This window comes from Pipistrellus kuhlii, unplaced genomic scaffold (genome assembly GCF_014108245.1).
Source record: "Pipistrellus kuhlii isolate mPipKuh1 unplaced genomic scaffold, mPipKuh1.p scaffold_m20_p_47, whole genome shotgun sequence".
In the NCBI taxonomy this organism is placed as follows: domain Eukaryota; kingdom Metazoa; phylum Chordata; class Mammalia; order Chiroptera; family Vespertilionidae; genus Pipistrellus; species Pipistrellus kuhlii.
In genome coordinates, this window is record NW_023425548.1 from 2,424,126 (window position 1) to 2,436,401 (window position 12,276).

General features: G+C 42.1%; 1 protein-coding gene across 1 annotated transcript; it reads right to left on the reverse strand.

The window, feature by feature from the left end:
* Positions 1 to 7,403: 7,403 nt before the first annotated feature.
* On the reverse strand, positions 7,404 to 11,262 carry GIMAP2 (GTPase, IMAP family member 2). Its single transcript, XM_036412744.2, is given in 5 exon segments — positions 7,404 to 8,369; positions 8,371 to 8,450; positions 8,452 to 8,720; positions 9,921 to 9,956; positions 10,473 to 11,262. Coding segments are annotated over 4 exon segments (990 nt in total). The 5' UTR covers positions 9,949 to 9,956; positions 10,473 to 11,262; the 3' UTR covers positions 7,404 to 7,756.
* Positions 11,263 to 12,276: the final 1,014 nt, after the last annotated feature.

Below are 12,276 nucleotides of genomic sequence, written 5' to 3' on the forward strand. Positions count from 1 at the left end.
CTCTCAAAAGAAATTTCAATCGATGTGCTGTTGATATTTGGCTCTGTTGACTAATTAGTTTTCCTACCACTGGTTTAAGGGACCTGTGAACATCAAGTATAACAACATTCATATCACAGGGAAACAAGAGAGCAAGAGATTGAGAACATATTTAAAGAAATAATGGCAAAAAACTTTCCTAACTTAGCCCTAGCTGGTTTGGCTCAGTGGATAGAGTGTTGGCCTATGGACTGAAGGGTCCTAGGTTTGATTCTCGTATATGCCTGGGTTGCAGGCTTGATCCCCAGTTAGGAGCATGCAGGAGGCAGCCAATTGATGATTCTCTTTCATCATTGATGTTTCAATCTCTATCTCTCCTTTTCTTTCTGAAATCAATAAAAATATATTTTAAAAAAGAAAAAAGAAAACTTTCCTAACTTGGTGAAGGAAATAGACATACAAATCCAGGAAGCAGAGAGTGCCAAATGAGAGAAACCCAAAGAGGCCCACACCAAGACACATCATTAAAATGCCAATTAAAAACAGCAGGAGAAAAGCAGTTAATTACATTCAAGGGAGCATCCACAAGACTGTTGATTTCTCAACAGAAACTTTGCAGGTCATAAGGGATTGGCACAAAATATTCAGTGATGAAAAGAAAGGAATTGCAACCAAGATTACTCTTCCAGTAAAGCTATCATTTAAAATTAAGGAGAGATAAAGGGCTTCCCAAGCAAGAAAAAGCTTCAGGAGTTAATCACCACCAAACCAGTATTACAAAAAATCTTAAAGAAACTTCTTCAAGGAGAAGAAGCAAAAAGATTTTAAAAAAATATGAATAATAAAATGGCATTAACTACATACCTATCAGTAAGAACTTTAAATGTAAATAGATTAAATGTTCTAATCAAAAGACATAGGGTGGTTGAATGGTTAATAAAACAAGACTCATACATATGCTACCTACAAGATACTCACTTCAGATTGAAAGACACACACAAACTTAAAGTAAACAGATGAAAAAAAAATTTATGCAAATGGCAATTTTAAAAAGCTGGAGTAGTAATACCTACAAAGTCTATAACAAAGGCTATTATAAGAGACAAAGAAAGATCCAACAATTCCATTTCTGGATTTTACCCAAAGACACCCAAAACACTAATTTGAAAAGACATATGCATTCCTATGTTCATTGGGGCATTATTTATAATAGCCACATTATGAAAGCAATTTAAGTGTCCATGGATAGACAAATGGATAAAGAAGAGATGGTACATATATACAATGGAATATTACTCAGCAATCCTATATCATAAAAGGGTAATATGCTAATTAGATAGGCTGGAAATAGTTCCAGACCTCCTTCCTTCCTTCTAGACAAAGCCAGGTCTACAGACACTCACTAACCCGCCCAAGGCTGCAAGGGAGGGAGGGAGGGAAGGAGGGAAGGCCCCAGGCCCAGGCAGCCACCCATTGTTAGGGATGATCAGGAAGTGAGGCAGAATATTTAGGGGCAATCAGGCAGGCAGGCAGGTGATCTGTTAGGAGCCAGGGGTCCCAGATTGTGAGAGGGTACAGACCAGGCAGAGGGGACAGACCCCTCCTTATTCCCCCCACTCCCTGTGCACAAATTTCATGCACGAAGCCTTTAGTAAAATAATAATGAAATTTTGCCATCTACAACAACATGGATTAACCTAGAGGGTACTGTGCTAGGTAAAATAAGTCAGACAGAGAAAAACAAATGCCATACTATATCATGTATATACAGATTCTAAAAAAACCCCAAAACACCAGTAAACAAACAAAACTGAAACAAACTCATAGATTCATAGAACATTTTGATGGTTGCCAGATGGTAAACAGTCAAGGGAAATGAGCAAAAAACTGGAAGAGATTAAGATATGCAAATTGCCAGCTATAAAAACAGTCACAGGGATGTACAGTACGTCATATAGTGAATAGAGTCAATAATATTGTAATAGCCCGGTAGGCATGGCCCAGTGGTTAAGGGTCTGCCCATGAACCAGGAGGTCACAGTTTGATTCCCAGTTAGGGCACATGCCCAGGTTGCAAGCTTGATCCCTGGGGGCATGCAGGAGGCAGCCAACTGATGTTTCTTTCTCATTGGTGTTCCTATAATCAATTAAAAAATGTTTAAGGTTGAAATTTTAAAATAATAATTCTATTATAATAACTTCTATGGTGTCAGACCAATTGGAATTATCTTTTCATCATTTCATAAACTATATAAATGTCTAATCACTATGTTATAAACCTAATATAATATTACATGTCAACTATAGTTGAAAAATAACAATTATTTTTAAAAAATAAAATAAAATGCTCCCTGAACAAAAATGAAATTGTCATAGGAATTCAGGTTTATTCTAATCTTGATATTATACCCATTGGTGTGTCTTATGAGTCATGCACCATGGCCAAAAATTTAGTTATGACTATTAAGTTTAATATTTAGTTGAGTTATTTCACAACAACCCCCCCCCCGCAATATTATTTTTTCCCAGTCATTTTTGCTTTATTACTTCTCCATATGCACATTAGAATCAACTTGCCTAGTTCCAAAAGAAATCCTCTGTGGGTGATTCTATTGATAGCAGACATCCTACTTAAGTATCACTGTTTCTATCGTAATATTATTCAACAGCAGCAACCACAGGATTCCTAAAGTCTTCCCATTTGTATCTATGTGCTTTTGAGAGCAGGTCCACTCTCGCCAACCTGTCCTCCTTTAAAGTATAAAGTACAGGTGGTTGACAATTCTTCAGACACACAAGGAGCTTTCAGTTTTGTCACAGACGCACGCAAGGAAGTCTAGCCCGGATTCCAACAACTTCTCTGCAGGCCCGGGTGTCAGCATCATGTCACAGCCTTAAATATGCCTCAGCTCCAGCTCCCTCTGAGCCCTCTGGGTACCCCATTCCATGCCAACTCCTAGATCAGCCTAGCCCCCTGCTCTTCCTCCAAACCAGGCCAGCCCCATGAAGATTTCCCACTCACACCACCCTGTGAGCTATGGGCTCTTCCCTGCTGCCAGCTCCCCCTGGAGCTGGGGAGAGGGGACCAGGATCCCCTGGAGCTGGGGAGAGGGGACCAGGCCACATCCTGAGCCCTCCACTTTGGCCTCCGCCCAATCTTTCACTGCCCAACTGACTGAGAAAAAGACCAGGATCCCCTGGAGCTGGGGAGAATCTTTCAGCCACCCCACCCAAAATAAAGGCTTGAGGCACTGGCACATGCCAGGCACAGCTCCCTTCCCATCCAGCCAGTCCTATGGGAATCAGTAAGGGGGAGAGAATGGCATCCTGCGAAACAGAATGGGGCTTTAGAGATTGGTCTGGGGGACTCAGAGAGATAGAGATCCTGCAGTGAGGGGCCACCTGGGCTGTCAAGCCCCCTCCCCCCCACCTGCTGTCCCCTGGGAGTTGGCACCCTACAGAGCAGGGCTGGGAGGGGCTGGCCTGGACTTGAGGACATGCTTTCCAGTGGGAGGGAGAAGAGCTGACAGAAGGGGGAGAGAAGATGGGGTCTGATCTTCAGCATCACAACTTCCCAGAGAACAGCTGGGGCCATTCTTGGGGTGTTCTGTCTTCAGCAGATAATCAGGTGGCTGGAGACAGCAGAACACGAACACACACACACACACACACACACACACACACACACACACACTCGCACACACTCACGCACACTCATACCTACTCAGACTGCACACACACTGGGGTGAACACATCCATAGCACAGGCAATGCCATCTGGCTCCTGGTGATCCACTCAACCCTGGAAAACCCCAGAGGGGCCCCTTTGCCCAGCTGGACGCCAGGAAACTGCTTGCTAAAGCCCAACCACTCCCTTTCTGCTGCTTTTTCCTGCAGCTCAGCTCAGCTAGATCACCTCCCTCTCCCTCAGCCTGGTCTCAGTGCTCAGCTCCTCCTGGCCTCCCTGCTCAGCTGGCTTCCAATCCCTGGGGAGTTTAGGTGAGGCAATCCCAGCCCCAGCCCTTTCCCACAGACCTGCTCACAGGACCCTTCTCCAGGGGAATTCCATCCTGCTGCCCCTCACAGCCTCTGCAGCCTCACCCCTCAGAACTTACTGGGAGGGAGGGAGGGAACAAAGGAGGGAGGGAGGGAGGGAAGGAAAGAACAACAATGACATAGAGAATGTGACTCCATGCCGAGATCTGTGTAGATCAGTGGATAAAGCTTTGGCTTGGGTCCCAGGTTCGATTCTGGTCAAGGGCATGTACCTTGGTTGTGGGCACATCCTCAAGTAGGGGGTGTGCAAGAGGCAGCTGATCAATGACTCTCTCTCATCGATGTTTCTCACTATCTCTCTCCCTTCCTCTCTGCACAAAATAAATAAAATATATTAAAAAAAAAAAAAGAGAGAGAGAGAGAATGTGACTCCAAGAAGGTGGCAAGAGTGGATGCCACCTGAGTCCCTGTTTGATGCCCAGTCAGTCTGCCTTTTTAACTCTACCTTCACCCACAATGCAGTCCTTCCGGGGGTGGAGGGGCTTCACCAAACTCCACATGGCTGGCTGAGTGGCCACTGGTGGAGAGGGAGGTCTTGAGGGGCTAAGGGGATGTCCCCAGGCCCAGCTGCAGCAACAGAAGCTCAACAGGCAGCAGGGACTGGGGTTCTGTCCTGCAGCCTGAAGGCCTGGGAAAAGGCTGAGTTTACAACATTACTTCATAGATTCAGGAATTCTTTAATACATACAATATTCTCTGAGCAGTGTATTATATCTCACTTTTCTTATAGCTCTAAAGAAAACTACTTGGGGAAGGTTGGAAGATAGGACATGCACTGAGAAAAGAGTAGGGAGAAGAGGAGCCATGATTGACATTTCCAGGAACCCCAGGTTCACCCCAAATGCTCACTGTGAGACATTACACTTCCTGTGGGAGTCCCAAGTGGAGAATCTTATATGGAGGAACTGAAGAAAAATAAGAGGGAGAAGAGAAATCTGTAATGAAACAAATTTCTTGAGTAATCAGTTTGGGAGGGAAGAGAGGAATTTCAACTCTGGTGCTACTCCCATATGGTCACGTGAGCACACAATGCCCAGCTGCATTCCCTGGCACTTGGAACTCCTTAGACAATTGAGATTAAAAGTATTTTTAAAATCTAATTTAATAAGTCCTTTTGTTTGTTTTGTATGTGTCCCTAATTTCAGACAATGAAAGGACATTATTTATGTCCTCTTCCTGTTTGCCATGCACAATAATAAACTCAAAATGGATAAAAGACTAAAATGTAAGGCATGAAACCATAAAAGTTTTAACAGAGAATATAGGCAGTAAAATCTCAGACATTTCCCGTAGCAAAATGTTTATGTATACATCTCCTAGGATAAAGGAAATTAGGGAGAAAATAAACAAATGTGACTACATAAAAGTAAAAAGCTTCTGCACAGCAAAATAAACCACCATAAAAATGAAAGGAAACCACTGTATGGGAGAACATATTTGCCAGTGATTTATCTGATAAGGGGTTAATATCTAAAATATATAAAGTACTTATACAACCCAACAAAAGAAAGACAAATTAAAAAATGGGCAGAAGACTTAAATAGACATTTCTTCAAAGAGGACATACAAAAGGCCAAGAGACATATAAAAAATGCTCAAAGTTATTAATTGTCAGAGAAATGCAAATTAAAATCACACTTGTCAGAATAGCTATCGTAAAAAAATTAACAAACAACAGTGTTGGCAAGGATGTGGAGAAATGGGAACAGTAGCTCGCTTCTTGTGGGAATGCAGATTGGTGCAGCCACTATGGATAAACAGTATGGGACTTCTTAAGAAAATTAAAAATGGAACTTCCTCTTCCTTTAGCAATACCACTTTTGGAAATATATCCTAAAAACTCCAAAACACCAATCAGAAAAAAATATATGGGTCCCTATGTTCAGAGCAATATTATTTACGATAGCTAAGACTTGGAAACAGCCTAAGTCCCCAATCAGTAGATGAATGGATAAAAAAGCTGTGGGACATTTACACTGTGGCAGTCTATACAACTATAAAAAAGAAGGTTTTTTTGCCCTTTGGGACAGCATGGATGGACCTGGAAAATATTATGTTAAGTGAAATAAGCCAAACTGAAAAAGACACATATTATATAATCTCACTTATTTGTGGAATCTAATGAACAAAATGAATTGACCAACAAAATAAGACCTGAAACATGGAGGCATGGAATAAACTGACACTTCAGTGTGGGGTTGGGGATGAAAAGCGATAAACCAAAGAATCCATATACTTATATGTATTGACACAGGCAATGGGGTAATGAAGATATGGGTGGGTAGGGGCTTGAAGGAGGGGAATGAGGTGGGGGGTGGGAGATATCTATAATAGTATCAAAAATAAAAAAAAATATGAAAGTAATAAATAAAACTGTTGAATGGAGAAGAGACCACCCAAGAGGCAGAGACCCCTACCCAGGAAACAACTCCAACTAGCCAATTGCGGAGTCAAATAACAAATTTTATTACAGATTCGAATCTGGGCTGCCACCGCCAGGATGGAGCAGGCAACAAACAGCAGCAAGCAGTTACAAATCCAGCTTTTTATGGACATTTCAAATAAGGGGGTGGAGGTCGTTTCTATATCGCTTAACCTTGTGGTTGCATGCATCGACCAGATGGCCTAATCTCCCTTCTTGGTTTGTTCTGTTCTTTTAGCTTTGACTAACCCAGACTGTTGATTTGGCCTTCAGGTCCAGGAGGGGGAGGGAGTAGTAACTTTCTACCCTCCAGGCAAGGTCAGTAATTTTCCACTCCTCAGCAAGTAATCCAAGGTCGAAGTCAGATAGCAAGGCTAAAATTCAAACAGCAGTTTTTACCAAAGTATGGTTGCCACTATATTTCAAAAACTATTCGTATAATCAAAAGGGAGACATAATAATGTAATAAGTGCAGTTTGGGCCTTTAAAAGTTGATAGTATTCAGTTTTATGTGTCTTTGAAACTCTTCTGAAGCCACAGGGTTCCTGTGGAAGGAAGTTTTAGTTGGTTCCTTTCTTGCCAGGCTACCTGCATGCTTAGACCTGCACTGTGGGTCCTGCCTGAGTTGGAGCCAAGCAAGTAGCAGCAGAACAGGACTGAATTCTCTCCAAGGAGAAGCCAAGGGAGACAAATTAAAAAAAGGGCTGAATACCTTGTCTCTGGTCAAAGGATTTAGATGATGAGCTGGCCTGGTCCTCAATCCAAAGGTGTTCATGTGTCAGCAGAAAATCCCCCATCCCATCCCAAAGCCTTCAGAATATCTCCCCTGGGTCTTATGTGATTAATTGTTTTGTGTGTAGAAATCAACATTCTTATGACTGATGCCAGATGTGTGAGTGTATCTGTGTGTAGACAGTGGGCATAATTGGTGTCATTGTTGAAAGAACAGAATTAAAGACATGGGATCTCAGGAGCTTTACAGCTTACTTATAGTAGTTATTTTATTACATTCAGTAGCAACCATAGTATTTTAAAAAAGAAAAGGAGTTTCTAGGAACATAAATCTGCTTTATTTTCAAACAGAGGAAATTTAATGTTTACAGGTTTCAAAAGGTTTTGGCATTATATGTCAAAACAAACAGTAACTAAATTATTTGGCTTATTAATAAATTGAGCGATGTTAAGATTTAACACTTTGCAGAATCTCAGATATTTACTGGTGTCAGGCACTGCAATACACAGAGGAGGCCCTGTGATTCACCACTGAATTCCAATGATGAATAATTACTGATCCATCACTGTCATCTAGGAGTCTTGCATTCCACAACAATGGTTGTTCTGGGAATTATCAATAATTTTCTGAGGATAATAGACAATAAGCTTCAGAACAAATTGCACATATAATACAATAGAATAAGCAGTAAAAAAAATTTGCATATTCTGAGCAATACACAAAATATCAGAATTAGCAATCTGACAGATAACCAAATACAAATTAGGACTATTTTTAGACAATTTTCTTTGGCAATGGTTGTGTGAGGTCTCTGAATTTCCATGTACTTTTTAAGACTCCCTTTGAAATCCTTTAATCTTTCCTCTGACAGCTCATATCCACATTCTGACTCTGTCACTAAGCTGTAAAGCTCATTGGTATAGTGGTCACCTTTCTCCATCATCAGGCCCTCTATTGAGACCATTAGCTCCTTCACTTGGTCATCCCGATTACTCCCTTTTGCTCGGTTATTAAAGCCATATGCTTTCCCCCCACACACTGCCACAAGCTTGCCAAGAGCTTTACTTTCTGAGTCGTAGATGTAATCCATCAAAGATTCTCCACCAAGGTCTTTCTTGTGGCTGAAGAGGACAATTGTGTGTCTCATGGCATCCACTCCAAAGATTTCCTTGACCCTCTGCAGCCTGCTGGTCTCGGGTGGTGAATCGGCCCAGCTGCGTCACCAGGAATAGCTCTTGGGGTCCTGGGGCTGACATCAGGTACAGTAGCACTGTGTGCTTCTGTGTAGAGGAGATCAGAGTGATCCTTCCCAGAAAACATATCTGGCGTGTTTATAATGATCATCTCTCTCTTACCCCAGCTTCCTCGACTTTCACTGCAGGTCTTGGTGAGGGTCTGGGCACACAGCTGGGACACAAAGGCTCGCTTCCCCAGGATGCTGTTCCCTGTGGCACTTTTACTGGTTCCTGTTTTGCCGACCAGGATGATTCTCAGCTCTAATTCTCTGTTGGGTTGGTTCTTCATATATGGTCCTGTTGAGGGCAAGTTTATGGTGTTATTATTGTACTGATCATGACAATGAAATATTTTTAATGATCAGTTAGTCTCACATTGTGGGAAAATATACTCTCACAATATATTGCATTTGTGAAATAGAAGCTAACTAACTCCTTATCAAATAAAATAAATTAATCATGAGAATTTTTATTTTCATTGTTATAAATTTAATTTTTTTCTATCGCCATTTATCCACTCTATAGGTTTTCTAGGACTATACCATATTGTCATGTTGGATCTTAGACAAATATACTAGACAAGGGGGGTACAAGATGGATTCAGAAACACATTTTGTCATGCAAGTCTTGCCTGAATCTCTCTGTTCTGGCCCCTTTGAAAGACTGAGGATCAGAGAAGTGGTGCCAAACTGTGGGTCCAACCTCCAGGGGGGTTAAGTACCCTGACTCTCACTCTGTTCCAAAGCCAGAGAAAGCTCCTCTGCTCTCCACTGGGCAGAGGTGTGGTCATGACCACCACTGAAATGGCTGGACCAGGGAAATAGGGGATAAGCAGTATAAAAGGATTTTCTAATGCAGGAGTGGGGAACCTTTTCTCTGCCCAGGGCCATTTGGATATTTAAGCATCATTATCAGGCCATACAAAATTACCAACTTAAAAATTAGCCTGCTATATTTGGTCAAACATTTAATTAACTCACCCCTAATGCCTTGGCAGAACCAGACCAAATAATTTTGAGAGCCTTATATGGCCCACCCCCGCTCTAATGAATAAACAGCTCATCTACATTAATAAAAGAGAAAGATGAAAATTTATCGTAACTTCACAATGCCCACCAGCCAATCAGGAGTGAGTATGCAAATTAACCCAACAAAGATGGTGGGTTAATTTGCACACACAGGTGAAGATTGTCTGGGGCAGGACACTTGCATTGTCACCATAGCAACAATGCAGGCATTCTGCACTACCCAGCCACTCAGGGCCTCTGGACAGCTCGGGGAGGTGGAAAGGCGGCCTTGGCACAAAGGCAGAAAGGTGGCTCTGGGCCAAGCAAAGGCTGTGCGGGCAGCCAGAGGAAGGAAGGCCCATTCTTGCATGAATCTTGCATCAGGCCTCAAGTAGCTTATATTCTGCTTAGAGAGGACAGCATAATTTTTACAGGAAGTAGGCACAGAATATGGAAGAACAGGCACATGTACTGGAATTCACTTTCTTACCCAAGTAGCTGCATTCATTTTGGTCCATTGCAGCTCCTGAGGGACAGAGAGACAGGAGACCAATAAAACAGCAACAACAACCTGTTAGTTTTAGTTCCGAATCATGAAAGACCCTTATATTCCTAGAGCACGTTCTACAGCCATGCTTTGTTTATACAAAGCTGACAGGGTGAATGGAAAGAGAATTACTCAGTATTTTATAGAGAAATCAGGTCATTTGCCTGAAGTCACCCAGGAAGTATCTTGTTTGAATCTGGCAGCATATCCAAAGTGACGAGGCACAGAAAACGCAGCTACACATTAATGCCCAAACTCTTCTCAGTGCGCACAATATATTGGCTTTGTGCTAAGGAATCCCTCTTTGCCAGTAATGTGTAAACTAAGTTACATGAAGCTTACAGTTCCTGTAAATTGGCTTCCCTTCAACCAAAGGTAGTCATTCTAAACCATTTTCCTTAAAATAGGATGAATTTGTTGTTAAAAAAAAAAAAAAAATTTTTTTTTCCAAACTCAGCTTAGAAACTGCAAGACGTTACCCAAATGTGGGCTTACCTGACTGACTGATAAAAGACACAGATGGCTCCCCGTTCAAACTTGTGCATTGGCAGTTCAGCTCCAAGAGTAAAGGAAAACAAAACAAAAACCTGCTTCTGCCTTCTATGTCATCTCTGCGGAGCTTCTCCACTGCAGAAGTGCCCCACCTGTCTGTCTGAAATTCTCACGCCACAGAAGCAGAATGAACAGTTCAAATGGGAAATGTAAGCAGCAGTTATTTGCTATCATGTGGCCCAACTGTCCTTTCTTGTCAATAGAGAAAACAATTTTAACTGGAAAGAAAGGCAGAGACCCCAGTGAAGTTGTTCCATTTTATTCCTTGCCCCTGGGGCTTTGTCTTCACACTCACAAGCCTCCTAAATGCCTGAGAAAGAATTCAACCTCATTCACACCTGGTAGCAGTGACTGTTGTAAAGGCAGCCACTTGGAGGAGGAGAGACAGCATGGGTCAGGGGACACCTGTTTGAGGGGATAGTACAGAGGGAGACAGGGACAGATGGGGAAGCCTGAGGAAAGCTGTTAGAGTCAGATGGAGAGTAACAGACACTAACCACCTAGCACTGTGAGCTCACTCACTGGTGGAGTCCCTGGCACCCCTGCTTTTCTTTCCCATCCAGCTCTGTCATTTCAGGAAACACACCTCTCAGGGACAATGATGTAGGTAGTATCTCCAATAATAATGTGCAGTGTCTGCATTCAGGATGATCAATTCACAGAAATAAGTTAAAATTCTTCAAATGTTCGCTTTCCTTGCTTATGTGACAATCATCAAAGCAAGGGACACTGCCTTTGAATTCCCAGACTAGTAGTGAGGCTTGTTGCTCTCTGTCCCCAGCCATCCATGAGTTATGTAAGGTTTGAGGCACAGGAAACTGACCACCAAGGAGTTTTAAAGTAAAGTTTATTCCCCAGTAATGAGTGGGACTCATTATGGATGTAGAGAAATCAGAATTGAAGGAGTTGGGAGGGGAGATGGACCCAGCCGGGCTGCCACCTGGACATGGAGGATCAGCAGCACGTGGCTGGTCTGGGGGTCTTTTTAAGGGAGGAACAGGAGAGGGTTGGACCCAGGGCAGAACAGGAAGGGGTGGGCTCCAGGACACTTTGGCAGGTGCTGATTGATGGCTCAATGTCTTGGAGGTGTCTCTGTGACAGTTGCCAGTAATGTCATAACTCTGCCCACCAGTTGGGAGGAAGGAGAACCTTATAAGGTATAATCATGGGGCTCTGACCTCACAGTCAGGGGGCCTGGGACATCAGGGGAACCGTGGACATAGGTGAACAAACTTTTGTTACACACTGTTATCACCTTGTTTTGAATTCTTCCTTGGTTCTTCACTGGGCAGCCTTTTTAAGTGTGCTTAAAGTACAAAACAATATGGCCAACTCCTGCTTAATGTCAGTACTCTATTTCTAAAAATACAACCATCTGTGTCAAAGTGCTAACAGGGAACTATTTCCTAACTTTAATATGTAAAACTAAAATAATGCAATATACATCAAACCCAAATCTCATCAATTTCTTACATTATATATAAAATTTATGAAGCACCCATTCAATTTTGCTTTAAATACAGGATATTTAAAACAATGCTTTTCTGAATACCAAAAAATACTTTTGGTTTATATAAAAAAAAGTTCTGTTCGAATGGCTATTATCAAAAATTCATGTTGCAACAGCATGGAGACTACAGTCAAATACTGTGGTGTGTACTTGAAATTTGCTAAGACAGCAGATCTAAAGGGTTCTCACACATACAAATAAGATAATTATGTGAGTTGATGGGAGTGCCAATTAACC